The sequence below is a fragment of the Salminus brasiliensis genome, chromosome 14, assembly GCF_030463535.1.
Source record: "Salminus brasiliensis chromosome 14, fSalBra1.hap2, whole genome shotgun sequence".
In the NCBI taxonomy this organism is placed as follows: Eukaryota; Metazoa; Chordata; class Actinopteri; order Characiformes; family Bryconidae; genus Salminus; species Salminus brasiliensis.
The window spans coordinates 13,125,409-13,142,373 of NC_132891.1; the positions used below are offsets into that span (position 1 = coordinate 13,125,409).

The 16,965-nt window shown below is 40.8% G+C and overlaps 2 protein-coding genes across 2 annotated transcripts; one reads left to right on the forward strand and one right to left on the reverse strand.

The window, feature by feature from the left end:
• The first annotated feature begins 2,951 nt into the window (after positions 1-2,951).
• On the forward strand, positions 2,952-7,793 carry slc16a7 (solute carrier family 16 member 7). Its single transcript, XM_072656390.1, has 4 exons — positions 2,952-3,295; positions 3,614-3,757; positions 4,965-5,831; positions 7,361-7,793. Exons 1-4 carry the CDS (start codon positions 3,079-3,081, stop codon positions 7,624-7,626), a joined length of 1,494 nt encoding a protein of 497 aa, XP_072512491.1. The 5' UTR covers positions 2,952-3,078; the 3' UTR covers positions 7,627-7,793.
• An 87-nt stretch (positions 7,794-7,880) lies between these two features.
• LOC140577373 (SRSF protein kinase 3) lies at positions 7,881-14,988 on the reverse strand. Its single transcript, XM_072697329.1, has 11 exons — positions 14,179-14,988; positions 13,961-14,069; positions 13,659-13,746; positions 13,488-13,575; positions 13,111-13,217; positions 12,260-12,392; positions 12,084-12,148; positions 11,852-11,959; positions 10,718-10,787; positions 10,512-10,604; positions 7,881-10,333 (listed from the first exon to the last, which is right to left on the reverse strand). Exons 1-11 carry the CDS (start codon positions 14,297-14,299, stop codon positions 10,149-10,151), a joined length of 1,167 nt encoding a protein of 388 aa, XP_072553430.1. The 5' UTR covers positions 14,300-14,988; the 3' UTR covers positions 7,881-10,148.
• Positions 14,989-16,965: the final 1,977 nt, after the last annotated feature.

The window sequence follows — 16,965 nt, forward strand, 5'->3', positions numbered from 1 at the left end:
TAGTTCACCAGCTCTGTGTCCACCAGCCCACACTGTCAGTGGCACCTGGATATACATGTGTATATATATATATATATATATATATATATATAGAGAGAGAGAGAGAGAGAGAGAGAAGCTTAAGTTAATGCTGGCCATGTTTTGTGTAGGTATACCCTTTCATTTTTATTGTGAGAATATTTGGGGGATGTAAAAATGGTATAAATTGAAAACCAGAAACTCAATCAAGTCATTAATACTTTAATACTATATTAAAAAATAAGGTTTTTAAAGTGTCAAAACTATGAAACTGAATTTCTATTTAAAGAAGAATGCCATTTACTCCCCAGCCCGTCCAGTCTTTATATGGCGACCAGTCCCTGGTTTCATTGGTTTCATGTCATTAAAACTAACACATGTACGTATTTCTGTCTGATCAGTCTGTTCATTCATATGGAAGTTCTAAAGGGTAGTTGAGATCAGACTGCTTTTTCAATGAGTCCAAATACATGATGTCTTAGCTATCAGGCACAGTAACAAAAACTATTCGTTTAAGCATAAGGAGCTGTTGAAAATGTTCATGTAACATAAATTACAAGAGTTCGGTGCGTATGTCTAATCACAAATATCATAAGTGCACATCCGGAGGAAAAAAGATTCAAGAAAAAACTCAGACAATGCCCTTTAATGAGGGCTCTTGCTATTTTCGCCAACTTGGCAGTGAAGGTTAGTAACTTCATGGCATTATCGCAGCCACCTCAAATTTTATTTGATCATCTGTCAGTCTAATGATGATGATGGTGACATGATGGCTTATACATTACATGTGTTGTTTATGGGTTAACCTAAAAGGAAACTCATCCCATCGCTTGTGTTGAGAGTCTATGTGCTCTAATAGGTTCACTGACAGGGCAGTGGTAGTATCAGTAACTGGTGGCTCTGAATACTACCCCTCTTCTAAATTATTTACAGCTTTCAGATGCTAGTGTCAAGCTTAAGGCATGTGGATTGCCTCTTGCATAACCAGGTCGAACTGGGTCTCCACCAGATCCCGGTTATTAATAGGGTAGTGTAGGCCTGTAGGCCTCAGAGTGAAAATGTCTGAAGCACCAGGTTCCTGTTGTGCTTACAAGTTGCATTACACTGACCCCTAGTGGAGAGTAAGGGAATGGTCACAATGCATGTAATAGATTTGACTAGTAGGTAAACGCAAGACTTGTTTGTCTAGAGCAGTGGTTCTCAAACTGGTCACCAGGGACCTCCAGAATTTTTTACATACTCTGAACACATAAAGACAAGTGGTTGGTTGTTGGTTGGTGTGGTGCAACAGATAAAACCACTAGCTGCCAGTGCACTATTACACCATGTTGGAGACCAGGGTTTGATTCCCAGTCTGGGTGCACTACACCAATAAGAGTCCTTGGGCAAGACTCCTAACACTGCATTGGCCCACCTCTGTAATATGAGTAACCATGTAAGTCGCTCTGGATAAGAGCGTCAGCTAAACATCATAAATGTAAATGTGTCTGGGGATTGTTGGGGATGGTTCTCATAGACAGTATGAGAACCAAAAAAAAAAAAATGTTGCAGTGAAAAGCTAAACCATCATGCAGTTTCTTGGCAGCCTTGGCAGCTAAACCCTCATGCAGGTTATTGGTAGTCATATAGGGATTTTGACTTGCCCTTCTTACCAGCATATGACTCTCTGAGAGTTTACTTGGTCTTCCATATCTCACCTCCCTCAGTTCCCATGAACTGTCATTTCTTAATTACAGTCCGCACTGTAGAAAGCTGTCCAATTTTTAGACAGTTGCTTGGAGCAGCCCGAGTTTGATAAGTGTTAGTACAAGGTTTGAAGATTATAAAGTTTGGAAATTTCATTTATTTTATCATGGCTTAGACCTGATTTGCTGATCACATTTTGAGACTTTATCAAAACTAGTCAGAGCCATTGCAACACTGACGGTGTCCACATTTATGTACAGGCCATATAGATGATATACATTTATTTGTTCAGATTTTCATTGCATAAGGGCTTTCTGAAAACATGGTGTTTAATGTCTGATTAGAGACAGAGGCCATGGTTCTTGAAAAACCTGAAGAAAAGCCCTAAAAAAGAATAGCACTGTATTTTGTTTCACCTGCAAAATGAGGCTGTGATGTGCATTAGGCTTCTCTGTATAAATAAAATGATTTGTTTATATATTCATTCATTTATTCATTCATTTATTGATATAATCAGTGAACTCAGGCACTGAATGAGGAAAACCCACAGGGAAGGGGCGAGCAGGGTGAGTTGTGGGGGGGGGGGGGCTGTTAAAGGCAATAGTGCTCATGTGATAAGAAAACGACTGATGAACATGTGGATATCTACACCCGTCTCTCATCTTGTCCACACACAAAGGTAAGCCTGTAACGATCATGTTTGACAGTCATGTTGACAGCTTTGATTAGATATTTTATTTGACTCCGATCACATCACACTGTCAGTTCATTTGTGAGTTATTTCGAGCATTTACAAAGTGCTAAAAATGTTAGTACTGGTAGTAATGTAGTAACTAACACCATTAGGGGTTAATACTAACTACTGCTACTTAATAAGTACTATAAGTACACTGTATTACTGTGCTGTTAGGCAACTGACATTCAACTTAAATTGCACAAGTTGTCAGAAAAAATCATTTATCTGCATTATTTTAGGAAATATTAATTAAAAAATATTAACTTTCAATTCTGTCCTTTAGAGTGATTTTACTTTTTAAAAGTACTGTATGCTCAAGGTTCCAATTTTGCATTTAAAGATATGCAATATAGAGAATATAGATATGTAGAAATGCATATACTATAAAATTCGAGTGTAGATATTTTCTGTTTCCTTTATACTTACGCTGTGTAGTGTGTGCTGTGTTTTCCACACTCTCATAGACTTTTACTTGGACTAACTGTAATAAAACAACATTTCTTTAATTGTATTTATCAGCTGCATTAATGCTAAAGTGATGCTAAATGATGGATTATTATTTTTTCCAATGTAAAGGCATTCATATGTACAAATCATATTATTGTTTTATAAATTTGATCTGTTTGTAAGTATCCACAATGCCCCCTGCAACTGCTACTAACCTGGGTTACACTCCTCCTGATGGAGGCTGGGGATGGGCCGTGGTGTTTGGATCGTTTATCTCCATTGGCTTCTCCTACGCCTTCCCCAAGTCCCTCACCATCTACTTCAAGGAGATTCAGGAGTACTTCTCCATCTCCTACAGCGAGATCGCATGGGTTTCCTCCATCATGCTCGCCACCATGTATGCAGGAGGTGAGGGGCTTTTCATATTTGTTTGTTTGTTTATGTATATTATTTATTTAATACTAAGGCTTTTCAGTCCCATCAACATTTTTGCTCAACCCAGCATGTCCTGCTCATGACCAAATATCAGAGGCGCTTAAGCAAAGATTGCTTGGATGACCCCACACTTGCATAACTGCTTATCCCACTTTGCAATCACGTGCAACCAAAGGTTATATACACCAGTGAAATTCTCAGTGTTAGTCTTGAGCGCAAGCTTCTTGACCTTATGCTTTGTCGCTTCCTCTCACATTCTTCTCATATATCTCATATTCCCTCTTTCTGCAGGACCTGTAAGCAGTATCCTGGTCAATCGCTATGGGAGTCGACCAGTGGTCATGGTCGGAGGCCTCCTGGTTGGGGTTGCAATGGTGGCTGCTTCCTTTGGCACTACCATAATGCATCTGTACATATGTGTAGGAGTGATTGGAGGTACAGCTCTGATTTCTATTCAGATTCATCACAGTTTGTGCAAACCATATGTGAATAGTCTTCACTGTGTACGGACATTTTGGTCACTAAGTCCCTGATTCGCCAGGTTCACTGGACTTAGGAGCCTCCCCTGGGTGTGTTTGTGTGTATATGGTTAATGATACGTAAGGGTCAAACACAGAATTGGGCGCACTGTTCACATGGTCAGCTTGAGCTTAGTTGTTTTGTAAAGGGTTACGTTCGCAGTGTGCTTGAATGTGGTTCAGTATTGATTGAGGACACATTCTAGCTGGGGGTGAGCGATATGGCAAACCTCACATCACAATACTTTATATTTTTACATTTTATGATGAATATCACTGTTTTTAGTTTTACGTTGTAGCATCGAGGGATTTTTATTTAACATTTCAAACACAATTTTACAATAAACATTGTTGAACAGATCTTTTAACTGTCACTACAGAATAAAAATCAATTCCCTTCATGTATTTAATTTCCAGTCATTCATTTGTCATTCTGAAAAGATTCTGAAGAAATTAGGTCTATGATCATCCACTTCCATAATAAAGGAGGACAAATAAAAGAAAACTCAAACAAATATTGAAAAGAAAACCAACAGATTTTCCAAAACAGACATTTTCAAACAAGACTGGGTTGACCATGAAGCTGATGGTGTTTTTTAAAACAATGAACTGACCAATCCAGACCTCAATATCATTGAATATGTTTAGAATTATAGAAAATTGTTTAGAAACAGAAAATACTGCAGATCCTAAAAAAACTCCTGTAAAGAATGGAGGCTGTAAAAAGACAGCGATAACACACAGGGGGAAAGCCTATCTTGAGTGCACAACTCAAGTCCTGAAGGCCTGTTTTCCAGCAAATCCTTTCCCTACTCAAACACACCTGATTCAACTCATAAGTTAATTGTTAGACAAAGTAGGTGTGCTTATGTAGAGCAATTACCAAACTTTGCTAGACACTAGCCATCCAGGACTGGAGTTGAGCACCCCGTCGAAGTCTAATGTACACTTTGAGCCACCACTAAAGGGCGTGTTTTTTCTGGACAAGCTGAGAAATACAGAACCGTCACTGAAAGTGAAAGAAGCATGTGGGCTGGCACTGTAGAGTAAGAAAACTGTTAAACAATATGATACATATTTTACAGTTTATTTACTTTTGTGTGTCTTTTTGCCTTATTTCTCAGGTACTGGTCTTGCTTTTAACCTGCAGCCTGCCCTGACCATCATTGGGAAATACTTCCTTTTAAAGAGACCCATGGCAAATGGTTTGGCCATGGCAGGAAGTCCAGTATTTTTGTCCACTCTAGCCCCACTCAACCAATACCTATTTGACAACTTTGGCTGGAGAGGGAGCTTTTTTATCTTGGGAGCTATAGTGCTCAACTGCTGTGTGGCTGGAGCGTTGATGAGACCCATTAATGTTAAAACAAAGCCACCTGTGAACCAGAGTGGTGAAGGTAATAGAGCAGCTGGTGAAGTGGGCGAAGGAGAGGGGAATACTGACCCTCAGGCAGTTGGCCTGGTCAGTGGGAAGCAGCAGCCAAAGCAGGCAGGATGTGCAGCAAGAGTCAATGAGTTCATCGACCTCTCTCTTTTCAAGCACCGAGGCTACCTCATCTATCTGGTGGGGAACATTGTGATGTTTTTTGGCTTCTTCGCCCCAGTGGTTTTCCTGGCGCCCTACGCCAAGCACCAGGGTGTTGATGAGTACTCTGCAGCCTTCCTGCTCTCAATCTTCGCCCTGGTGGACATGGTGGCGCGGCCAGGGACTGGCCTAGTGGCCAACACCAAATGGATCCGGCCCAGGATTCAGTACTTCTTCAGCTTCTCTGTAATGTACAACGGGGTGTGTCATCTAGCGTTACCCCTGCTGCCTGGTTATACGGGTCTGGTGGTGTATGCTGTGTTCTTTGGGCTGGCCTTCGGAATGGTGTGCGCGCTCCTTTTCGAGGTACTGATGGATTTAGTGGGAGCCCATCGGTTCTCCAGTGCCGTCGGTCTCGCCACTATCATTGAATGCTGCCCTGTTCTTCTGGGGCCTCCAATTGCTGGTAAGATTGGAACCAGGATTTAAATGTGTGTGTGCATATATGCTTTCAGTAATATAATCAGTTTCCAATATACATGTTGTGTATCACAATAACCAAGACCCTGTTTACATCTGGCAATGTGGCATAGTATTGGGATTTTATCTGGACAAGGCCAGGCCACAGATAAGCGTAAACACACCCAAGACTCATTTAAACCAGATACAAATCCCATCACTAAAACCACTTCAGGAGGTGGTCTGAGACGCATTTGAGCCACATGTTATAGCAGTGTAAACAGCCCCCCCCCCCAACTACAACCAAAACACCTCCCCCTGCATGTGATCCGTGTCTGTGAGTACGTTAATCATGGAGGACAACGGCATGTAAAACTGTGAATTTCGGGACAGCAACCACCTTTAGCACATCAGAAGTAGAGTAGATAAAACTGGTGGTCAGGCAATGAGCAAATTTGCATATTCCCACACAGCTAGCAATCGGATTTCAGTCTACGTCAGACTAACCGGAGACGCATTTGACTGCTGAGTGTAAATGCATGTGGCTAAAATTTTAAGATGCAATCCAGACACTAGTCACATGTAGTGATAAGGTGTAAACAAGGTCAGTATTTATCATGATACCCTAGAACATCATCATATTGCCCCCCTTTACTATCACATCATAAAAAAGACACCCCGGTCATATAACCTGTTCTTTTGTTTTTTAAAGTAAAAAAGGAAACTAATTATGTACAGAGAACACACTTCTGACCCATTCATGCATAATTACTTACTGTAATGTGTTCAGTTAATCAGAAACTGTGCCTTAAAATTAAGAGAGAAATCATTGGCCTTGCTCTCTCCAGGGTGAGCAGGGTGGTGCCTTCTCCCAACATCACTCCAGTGCAATGGTGGCTGGTGCTGGCATCTGCTGGCCAAAGCATCAGAGCCAGGTACACAGCGCCTTCCTTCGAATGCGTTGGTTGCCCGGTGACGTTGCATGAGTGGAGTGGAGGCGTGTGTCAGTTTTTACTCTCCCAGTGTCTGTGCATTGAATGTGATAGGGGGAGAATATGTATGGACTGGGTAACTGGTGATCCAAATTGGGGAAAAATGCCATAGTTTGTTTCCTGTAGAACTCAAGTCAACAAAATATGTCATTGAGCATTATTATAACACTGTATATTATAATAATATGCCTCATATTTTAGAACTGGTGATCAAATCCAGCATCAGATAACTTGGGAAAAATTATAAATATATATTTATTAAACAATATTAAACAATAGCATGTCTAGTTTCTAGTGTATGACATTTCTATCATTATATACATAATTTTGTCTGTATAAAATAAATTTTTAGTGAGTCCAACCTTTAAAATGGCATCATTACCACCTCAGATGCTTTTTTCAATAAATAAAGAAGGCTAATCATTAGGAAAACTACAAATGTAGCTCATGGCAATGTGTGTACTAGTGTGTATGAGTGTGGAATACTCTGAATGTGGAACATGTATGCCTGACGTTTCTATGCTGTTGACTCTTTGTTCTTTAGGTGCATTGGTGGACATCTTCATGGACTATAAGTACATGTACTACGCATGTGGCGTTATGATGTTGGCCCCTGGAATCTTTCTGTTCATCATGAACTTCTTCAACTACAGATGGCTGGAGCAGGAAGAACGAGAGAAGAAGCAGGAAGAGGTGCAGATGGGTTCAGCCAGAGAACTTGCTGCTATGGAGGAGGCCACTGATGCTCATCGTGGCATCAAACTCAGTCAGGAGGAGGAGTTTAGAGACTCAGAGAGCAAAGAGGCTTAATATGCCTACGGATATGTTAGAAGATATAATACGCATATTGTAATGTAGTGTGTATCAGTATAGCGTCACTATTGTGCATCTCTGTGTTTTTTTTATGTTTTTATAATCTGAAAACACAAAGTTACTTTTTGCATGGTGTTAAGATTTCATGATGGACAGGCCAAAAGAAATGAATCAAAAGTAACTATTTTCACATTTTGAGAGTGTTTTTAAATTCTATAAAACTGTTAAATAACCACACAGTGCACCCGCTATAAATTCACCGAACAACAGAAAAACTTTATTATAAATAATTCATTATTAATATTTATTTGACACCCTTATTTGGCAACACACTCAAAAAGCCTGTCTTCTTTAGCAAGTGGAATGTATATTGCAGTCAGTAAGCAACTGAATAATGCCGTTCTTTTAATTTTGGTTCTGTGCTCGCAGTACACTGGATTATAGATGAACTTATCTTGAGTTCATGCGCAGGAGAGCCAACAAAAGGTCTGGAGATGATGTGCCATTTGCATCTGTTGTTGTGGTCTTAACAAGAAGAGGAGCAAAGAAATGTTAACAGTAGTAAAGGGGGACAACAGCAAGCAGCAAAATCATGGTGAATTAGTTAGAGACCAAAGATGTCAATGACACTATGAGGTGTAAACTGGGGTGACCGATTTTTGGTTTAAAAAGAGGACACTGTGGACACAGGGGCGTCCATTGTAGTTAGGATGTTGAGGCTGAGGAACTTCAAGTAGGCCTAACTTGTGGCAGTGGCTAAATATGAGGGTAGGAGGGAGTTAAATATCTGTAAAATCATACAACTGTGTAAACGATCAATAATACATACACATTTACTCATAGCCCTAATAATCTTTATAGCTAAACCACCTCCTTCCATCTCAACTCACATCTTAAAATTAGTCAAATCGCAAAAAAAAAAAAAAAAAAAAGTTAGACAAAGTCAGACCTATTTGTGTTTATTCACATTTGCGTTCGGGCATTTTTAGCCTGTGTCCAATTGGCTGGGGTGGGAAGCAGTTTGACCAATAGTTGATGTCGATGCAGGTAGATGTAGACCGGTAGTGGCGGTGAGGTGAGAAGGCGGTGAAACAGACGTGTTTAAAGCTGTTTACAGGATGTGTGGTGATTGTAAAAGCAAACCCTGATGTGAAATCAGTGCAAAATCCTCAATTTATCCACTTTAGAATTCCTGGCCAGATGCAATTTTTACATCCCAAAAAGAGGACATGTCCAGGACAAAGAGGACAAATGAGAATAATGAGAATGATATCATGGCTTCAAACTATGACACACTGGTTGTGAGATCTCACGCTCTTGTGCTAAATTCGACCTTTCTGACGCATTTTAAAGACTCCTCATTCCCCTCCAAAACAGCCTCTGGATGAGTGTGACTGCATTTTATATTTACTGCATTGAAGACAAATCACACTTTAAGCTCCCTTCTCCTCTTGTGGCATTCGTGAACTTTACAAGCTGAGAGATACAGAACCAGCACTGAAAGTGAAATAAGCTTGTTCTGACGCAGTAGAGTAATATTATCAGCCTTTACACAATTATGACTCGGGTTACGCAGCGCTACATTACGCAGTTCTTCCTTGTGGCCCCATGCTCACTTCACCAGAGTTGCATAGCGCAGTTTGCAGTGTGCTGAGCCCAGAGTGGCCAAGCTGTTCTCTCTTTTACAAGTAGGTGGAGAATCAACATGATTGTGAAACTTTATTTTAAGGACAAAAAATGCAAACAACTGGTATTTTTTAAGAACAGAAAGGCCATGTCACGGCTTGCTAAAAGCACAAGATGGGCAATTATTTGTATATATAATCAGTCTGCACCAGAGTGATAGAATACTGTTACACATCCTACCACCTCACCTCTGAAACAGAGTGGCATATCCATGAATAACTGGCTTTTCTTTCTTTACTGATGATGTGACTGTTAACACCAGCCACAGGAGAAAATTCACTCGGAACGGAAGTTCATGGAACACAAGGTCAACAACACACAGTCCCTGAAACAAGCAGGGACTCAAAATAGCTGTGTTCTAGGCTTACTAGAGCACCACCAGCAAAGACACCCAATGTGCTGGATTACAGATGCCCAAAACTGTCGCTCTCCAGTTGCTTACTGACTGCTTGGGTTATACTCTTGAGAATTTAAAGGAAAATTTCAAACATGATATTAACATGTTACACAAAACACATTTCAAATGAAGTCTGATCACAAATCAACTACATTTGCACAGAAATACCAGGCTAAGTCAGTAAACATATAGCATATTATATATGCATTATAATCAAACATAAGCAAGGAATTTTAGGGGTGTCTTTTCTTTGAAGACAGACAGCACCTACGCCATTTTCTACATAGGTCTCTTCAAGTTTTAGTACATTTATTAATTCTGTATTCAAGTTTTCCCAGCCGATGAAACAAGCTCCTTTCAACGTTGATTCAATGGCAACTGCTCACTGGGTTGCACCTCCTCTCGAGTCAAATGCTAAATAAGGGGAAATGTAAGGTCACAATTTCAGCCAAGGGTGTTTGAGACACTGAGCTGCCGTTGCCCGTCGCTCCGGCAGGAAATCTAGCATCCGGAGCAGGAAGTCAGAGAAGGGAACTGCCTCTTGAAGAAGAAAGTGATATTTCTCTACCAGCACTTCATACAGCCCCCATGGACGAAGGACAGGAATCCTCTGGAGGTCACCTGTGTCATCATACATAAGCATGGGCCAATAAAGGGATTTGCTTGTTTTTTACGTTGCACAGGAACGTTCAATAGTCTTGTTGTAGCCGTCTAAAGTAATCATCGTAGTCAAAATCACATCTCAAAAAGTTCAGTTCTACATTTCATCACGTCATTTTGGGAATCGTTTTCTGCTCACCTTTGCGGTTGAAGTACTCAGACGAGTATTTTCCAGACAGTGCTACTGATGCAGGGATCTTCCCCAGGAGCTCGATAATATGTGCAAGATGGTCTGAAAAGCACAATGTGGTCAGTATAAACAGCAAAATTGGGCTGTTTTGTTTTTAATTGCTTATGAAATCACCCATATTTTTAGAGGAATAGAAGAATAAGCAACTGCTATACCTTCTTCCAAAGAGAAATTCTTTCCAGCTTTTGGTTCAAACAAGGAGTCACCAGTGGCAAGCTCAAAAGCCTTTGGAAAGGAGAAAATATGGCTTCAGAAATATTCATCCAGTGCTAAAACATCAATAGAATTCATGCCCTTATTCTTCCAGGTGACTGAGAGTAAACAAGCATTTGAGAAGATTTCAGAAGATACATTCAGCTTGAATGTCAGTTGTTCCTTGAATGTGAGCAATTACTGGTTGCATCAGCTCATCAGAGATGAATTTGAATGAATTGGATCAGTGAACTGAGCTCAGCCTTGTCCTTAAGGCCTTCTAATGGCACAACTATGAGTTGTACATTATTAATGAAAGCAATGTTTGGTTTGGACTGTAGGTAATCCTTTTATTACACGGCAAGGATTACTAATCAGTAACTACATGCAAAGCAATAAAAACTAGCATATATGAAATAACTGGTGTATAGTGGATGAATGTGCTGTGATTTGGGTTTCTATAGTGTGTGTGCATTAGCGTTAGCCTCCACTCCATTCTGAATGTACTGGTGAACAAACAAACAACAAAGAATAGTGTGTGGTTCTCCAGCTGGTAAAATATCCTAATGTCCTGTTTCACTGTAAAATAGTTCCACACTGCAGACTCTACACTCTTTTCTTTACCTTCTGAGAACCTTACTGCTATGGACAACAGACAGGCACTCTGAACACCCTGGTTTAAACACAGACTCGGAACTGGATTGGGGTTAAAATAGCCTATACCTGATCCATTCAAATATTCCTGGATTTGGACGTCTCTAAAATGAAGCACACAGACAGGCTTGGTCTATGGCCTTCAATCCAGATGGCCTCATGTTTCTCACAGATGTAAAGCATTCACAGGGTCATGTGCCCAGGACATCAGATCTGGCATTAATTCAGGAAAAACTTACAGGCATATATTTTCACGTATAGGAATTTACATTCTCCACTTATTTTAGGGCAAAATGTGTGATTTAGAGATATAAGGATATAAACGTATTATATATCAACGTATTATGATATTAACGTTGTTCTGAATCCACTAGTTTCTACAGCTGGTGGAACTGTACATTTCATTTTTTGCCAAGCTATTCCTGTAAATGTCTGTAGCTTACCATACAAGCCACACTCCAGATATCAGCTGGTGGACCATAATCAGAGCCCAGCAGAACTTCTAGTGAGCGATACTGCCGGGTCTGGATCTCCTCACAAAAGTGTTTGTACTGGAACACAAATATTCCTTTTGTTTATTGTGAGTTGTCTGTGAGGAGGTCTGCATTCGATCTTTGTTACTGTAAGAGGCATTAATACTATACAAATTTATGAAGAGAGATGCCTTGAACTCACCACCCAGCAGGAGCTGCCAAGGTCTGCAATTTTTACGGAAATGTTCACTAGTTTTGAAGAATGACCTGGACACACAAACAATAACAGTGTACTGATCAAATTGTGCTCAAACCTCCCAAAAATACATCCAGAGTTCCAGAGTTGCAAAGAATTCTTGGTTTCCTGGGATGACTTACCAGCATCTGAGTGTGCTGTGGGATTGAGGGCTGCTAGAGGCTGCTGACCCAGGCACACCAGAATGTTCTCAGGCTTGATGTCTGTGTGAATGATCTTACAGTGGGTGTGCAGATAGTCAAGACCCTCAAGCACCTGAAAAAGAAGTGGCAGTGTGCCTCAGGTTTAAAAAATCATCACAGTTGTGCATTATAATGATTATTATATGAAGACATCTGTTGTAGTTAAATACCAGTGGCTTTCTAAAGATATGTTTGTTTGTTTGCAGTATATTTAAAATGGAAATAAAACAATTTTTTTTGGTGTTTTTTTGGTGGTTTGGTTTGTGGTGCAACCTCTAATCAGAAATCCTGATCCAACCACATGTTTTAGCAAAAGTTTATTTAGTTTTTTTTATCTTTTCTTATGAAATATTTTTATTGTTATTATACTTGTTTAGTACAACGGAACGATTATCTTTGAATTTCCCAAATAGAAAAACATGTGTCAGCTACGCTATGGTGCCCCTGTAGTAGGGAGGGTTAAGGGCTTTGTGCATTGGTCAAACAGTGGCAGAACAGCAGATGTAGGTAATAAACTCACAATGCTGTGATCAGCAATCACCACTCTAACCACCATGCCCATGGGCACCATATGGGGGGAAAAGTTAGGACAATTTTAATGGCCTTTCATTGACAGGGTCTTTAAAATGAATGAATTGTTTTGGCAGAATTTGTAGAGTTGTATGGCCCATTGTCATTTTTTGTCTTTTCATGGTGCCCAAAATCCCTGGCAGCACCCCTGACAGTGCTGTCAATGCCCTTCTAACATTTAGACTGTTCTAGGGAGTTGATATTCAGATTGCACGACCCACCTGAGTGATTACTCGTCTGACACAGCTAAGTGACAGACCTGGTTGTCCGAAACACACCTGCCAACCACGCAGGTCTGGTCCTAGCAGCTCCAGCACCAGACAAATATCTGTGTCAGTAAGTCAAGCCTCAAAACATCCCACAAAAAAAATAAAAAAATACTACATAGGTACGTTTATGTTTATATGTTTTTTGTATGTAATGTGTTGAATTTAATTTGTGAAGAGGTTAGTCAGAATATCAGTAGCTTATTCTTCTATTCCTATTAGAATATAGGCCAATTGCATTAATCAGGTTTAAAGGTACAGTACCAAGGTCAGCTAGTTTAATACTTATAGATATTGTGGACATTGTGGTAAAAATGTTGCAAAAAGGATACGGATGCCATTAATGCCTGCGATTTTAAACTCGTCCAACAATTGGACAATGCGTCCTTTCAGGGGGTGGCGGGCTGTAGGACCACTGGCCTATGGGATGAAGATGAAGTAGTGAGTAGGTTGAGAGGCAAAGTGAGAGAGAGAGAAGGAGAGAGAAAGAGAGAGACTCTCACACAGCGCAGTAGTGTTAACTCATCTTGGCCGGCCTGGGTGAAGCCAGATCCGCTTTTCAGAACCTTCACTGCAACATTCCTGCCAGATCTGAAACGAACCCACACAAGACATAGACACTCGTATTTGCATGCACCAGTGATGTCCCGAGAACACACTACTAAAAATGGTGCATTACAGAGGTCTTCAACTCTAGAAGCTTGGAAGCCTTTGTTTCAGCACAGTTTGGTGATATCTTTGATATCTCTGGTGGCTGAAGCAAAGTGAATCGAGAGTTCTGGTGTTCAACACTGACAGTACAAACCTGAGGTCCACACACAGCCACACAGTAGCAAAGTAGCCCCAGCCCAGCTTGGATAGAACCTTGTATCGCTTGTTAAAAATATCTCCGACTTGAACAGGATGGTACCCACCTACAGAGAGAGCAGACGCAAGAGTCAAGCAGCTACAGTGTCTCCGTCTGTACCTGTGCTTGTAGTAACTTAGTGAATGGAAAGGCCGGGTTTCAGGAAAGCAGCTGACCATAGCAGTATTCTCTTGGGTCCTCGTGCTCCTCTGTGTTCTCTGTCTCCAGGTGTTCATAACGACTCAGCTGACTACATTTAGAAACTGTCTCACAGTGAGGCCTGTTTTGGACACACATATACCACACTGGGCATGAATACGCTGTCTCATAATTCTAGGATTTACAGAATATAACTGGACACTTTATTGGAAGCACATTATTAAAATGTTATCACTGTCATGTAAAACCTTGTAAGAAGAAATTCTTTGTAGGTACAAGATTTTTTTGTGGTGTACAAGACAGACTGTAGGTAAGCCAGGGGTGGGGAGGCCTGAAGGTCCTGGAGGCCAGCTCAAGCACACCTGGATCAACTTACATGTTAATTGGCAGGTTTAGTTGGTGTGTTAGAGCAGAGGAATCAGCAAACTGTGCTGGTCTCTGGCCCTCGGTTCCCTACCTCTGCTCTAAACTTTCATCAATGGCCAGTTTCTGACTGCTGAACCACTCTTGGCTGGATATTTTAAGAAAGAATTTTTAGCAACAGTGCTGATATGCCTGATACACATGTATCAGCAGCACACAGACTATCATATCGCTACCATGCCGGTTTCAATGGCTCATTACTATAATAATATTTAGCCAAGGATTCTGTGGTCAAAAACTACATACAGTGGCTAGGGAATGGAAGTACAGAAGTTAGTGTTGCTAATAAAATGGACACTGGGTAAATAGCATCAACATTACTGTGTAATGTTCATACAATATTATTCATCACGATTATCTTTTACACTGAAGAAATAACTATTCACTGTACTTATAAATACACATGCTGACGTAATGGAACAAATACAGCAGAATAAATCAATAGCACTCGGATATTAATAGACTCTCACAAAAACTCCAGTTAGGGTGGATACCGTGACCCCTTTAGTCTGCTGGTGTTTGGTTACCAGGCCCAGACACAGTGCTACTTATAGACTGACAATTATAGACATCCTTTCTGCTCACCCAACAAACCTCATTAGATACTCATTTACCAATAGGAAGTCCTCCTAGGCTTGGAAGTCTCCCACTTACATACCACTCTACATGCCATATTACGACAGTGTAAGAGGTGCTAAGCGACTCATGAGTCTCATTCTGTGATTCAACTAGACTGTGTGTTAAACCCAGATGAGCTGGATGAACTGTCCACACTTTCTTCAGTGCACTCTTTGCTATTGCTAGTAGTAACAGCTATTTCAGGCCAGCAGATTCAGGCAATGCTCAAATTAACCATTAGAGTCAGGAAATATTGTGATCTCAGTGATTATGAGCTGGGAATTAAGTCATTTTAGAACCCAAGATTCGTCAGACAAGGCTATTTTTAGTTTTGGAGAGTTTGTGTAGCCTCAGCTTTCTGTTCTTGGCTGACAGAAGGTTGGACGTGTTGTGTATTGTGATGTGCTTTTTTGCTCAACACAATTGTACTTTGTAGTTTTTAAAGGCTAATCCCCGAATGATGTACCTAAAAAAATGTCCAGTGAGCCACAGTTCCACAGACAGTCGATCACAAGGGTCAACAGAGAATTGCCAGACAGGTTTGAGCTGACACAAAGGCTTTGATCATTTAGATAACCTCACTGTACAACTGTGGTGAGCAAAGAAAAAGCATCTCAGAATGCACAACATGTCCAACCTTGAGGTGGATGGGCTCCAACAGCAGACGACCATGATGAGTTCTACTTCAGTCAGCCAAGAACAGAAAGCTGAGGCTGCAGTGGGTGCAGGATCACCAAACCTGCACAGGTGAACACTGTGGCAGGGCCAGAACCAGTTGCAAAGAGCATGAATCCACGGATCCAGCCTGCCTTATGTCAACAGTCTGTGCTCGTGGAAGTGATGTAATGATGTGTGGAATGTGTTCATGGCATACTTAGTGCCTGTTAATACCAAGCAATCATCGCTTGAATGCCACAGTCTATTTGAGTATTGTTGCTGACCATGTGCATCTCTTCTAAAGGCTACTTCCAGCATGATGATGCACCTTCATGAACATGACAACATGAGTTCAGTGTTTTTCAGTGGCCTTTCTAGCCAATGGAACACCTTTGGGATGTGGTAGAATGGGAGATTTGCAGCACGAAACTGCTGTAAACATCTGCAATAATTATGTGGCAAAATCACTACAACATAAACTGGAGCTTCATCTATTGAAACTATGCCATGAAGATTTAAGGCTGTCAAGAGAAAAGGGAGGGGGATTTCTAATAAATTGCTCAGTAAGTATATCTCCATTGATGTCTGTTATCAGTTCCTCCAGTGATTTGCAATTGGATTTCTTGGAATTTCTTTTATTTCTCTGTTACTTTCAGCATATTTCAGCACAATATTCCTCAGTTATCACTGTAATGTACTTATTTCCAGTTCTACCCCAAGCACACACAATGCCACCACGCAGGGAGGCGTGGTGGCACTGTTTCAAGACTGCTTCACCAAAGTTACATAGTGCAGTGGGCAGCGTGCCGAGCCAACGGCAACGAAAGCAGCGCTAATCTCCCTATCACAAGTCAGTGGAGCGTCAAGCAACAACTTGAGCACACAGACACCACATTTCACTAATGATGGTGTCTTTGCCCTTATCAGAGCTTTAACTGGTTAAGTATGGCTGACACATAGCATTCCTCCCAGTAACCACATGTAGTCCACATGTAGGTTTAAATATTTTTACTGAGGAAAGGTTTTGTCTAACAAACAGTTAATAAGTTAGAATCCTTCCACTGAATATCCACCAAAAAAAGGTAAAGTTCTAAGCTATGCTACGG

What these genes read in the sequence shown, in the direction of transcription:
- LOC140577373 (XM_072697329.1), bottom strand. Translation starts at nt 14,299, where the DNA reads ATGTGTGTCCAAAACAGGCCTCACTGTGAGACAGTTTCTAAATGTAGT. An exon ending in CGCAGGCATTAATGGCATCC is followed by an intron (nt 13,218 to 13,487) that starts GTATCCTTTTTG and finishes TTACTGACACAG; the next exon opens with ATATTTGTCTGGTGCTGGAG. An exon ending in GAATTTCTCTTTGGAAGAAG is followed by an intron (nt 10,605 to 10,717) that starts GTATAGCAGTTG and finishes TGTGCTTTTCAG; the next exon opens with ACCATCTTGCACATATTATC.
- slc16a7 (XM_072656390.1), top strand. Translation starts at nt 3,079, where the DNA reads ATGCCCCCTGCAACTGCTACTAACCTGGGTTACACTCCTCCTGATGGA. An exon ending in ATGTGTAGGAGTGATTGGAG is followed by an intron (nt 3,758 to 4,964) that starts GTACAGCTCTGA and finishes CTTATTTCTCAG; the next exon opens with GTACTGGTCTTGCTTTTAAC. An exon ending in TCTGGGGCCTCCAATTGCTG is followed by an intron (nt 5,832 to 7,360) that starts GTAAGATTGGAA and finishes TTTGTTCTTTAG; the next exon opens with GTGCATTGGTGGACATCTTC.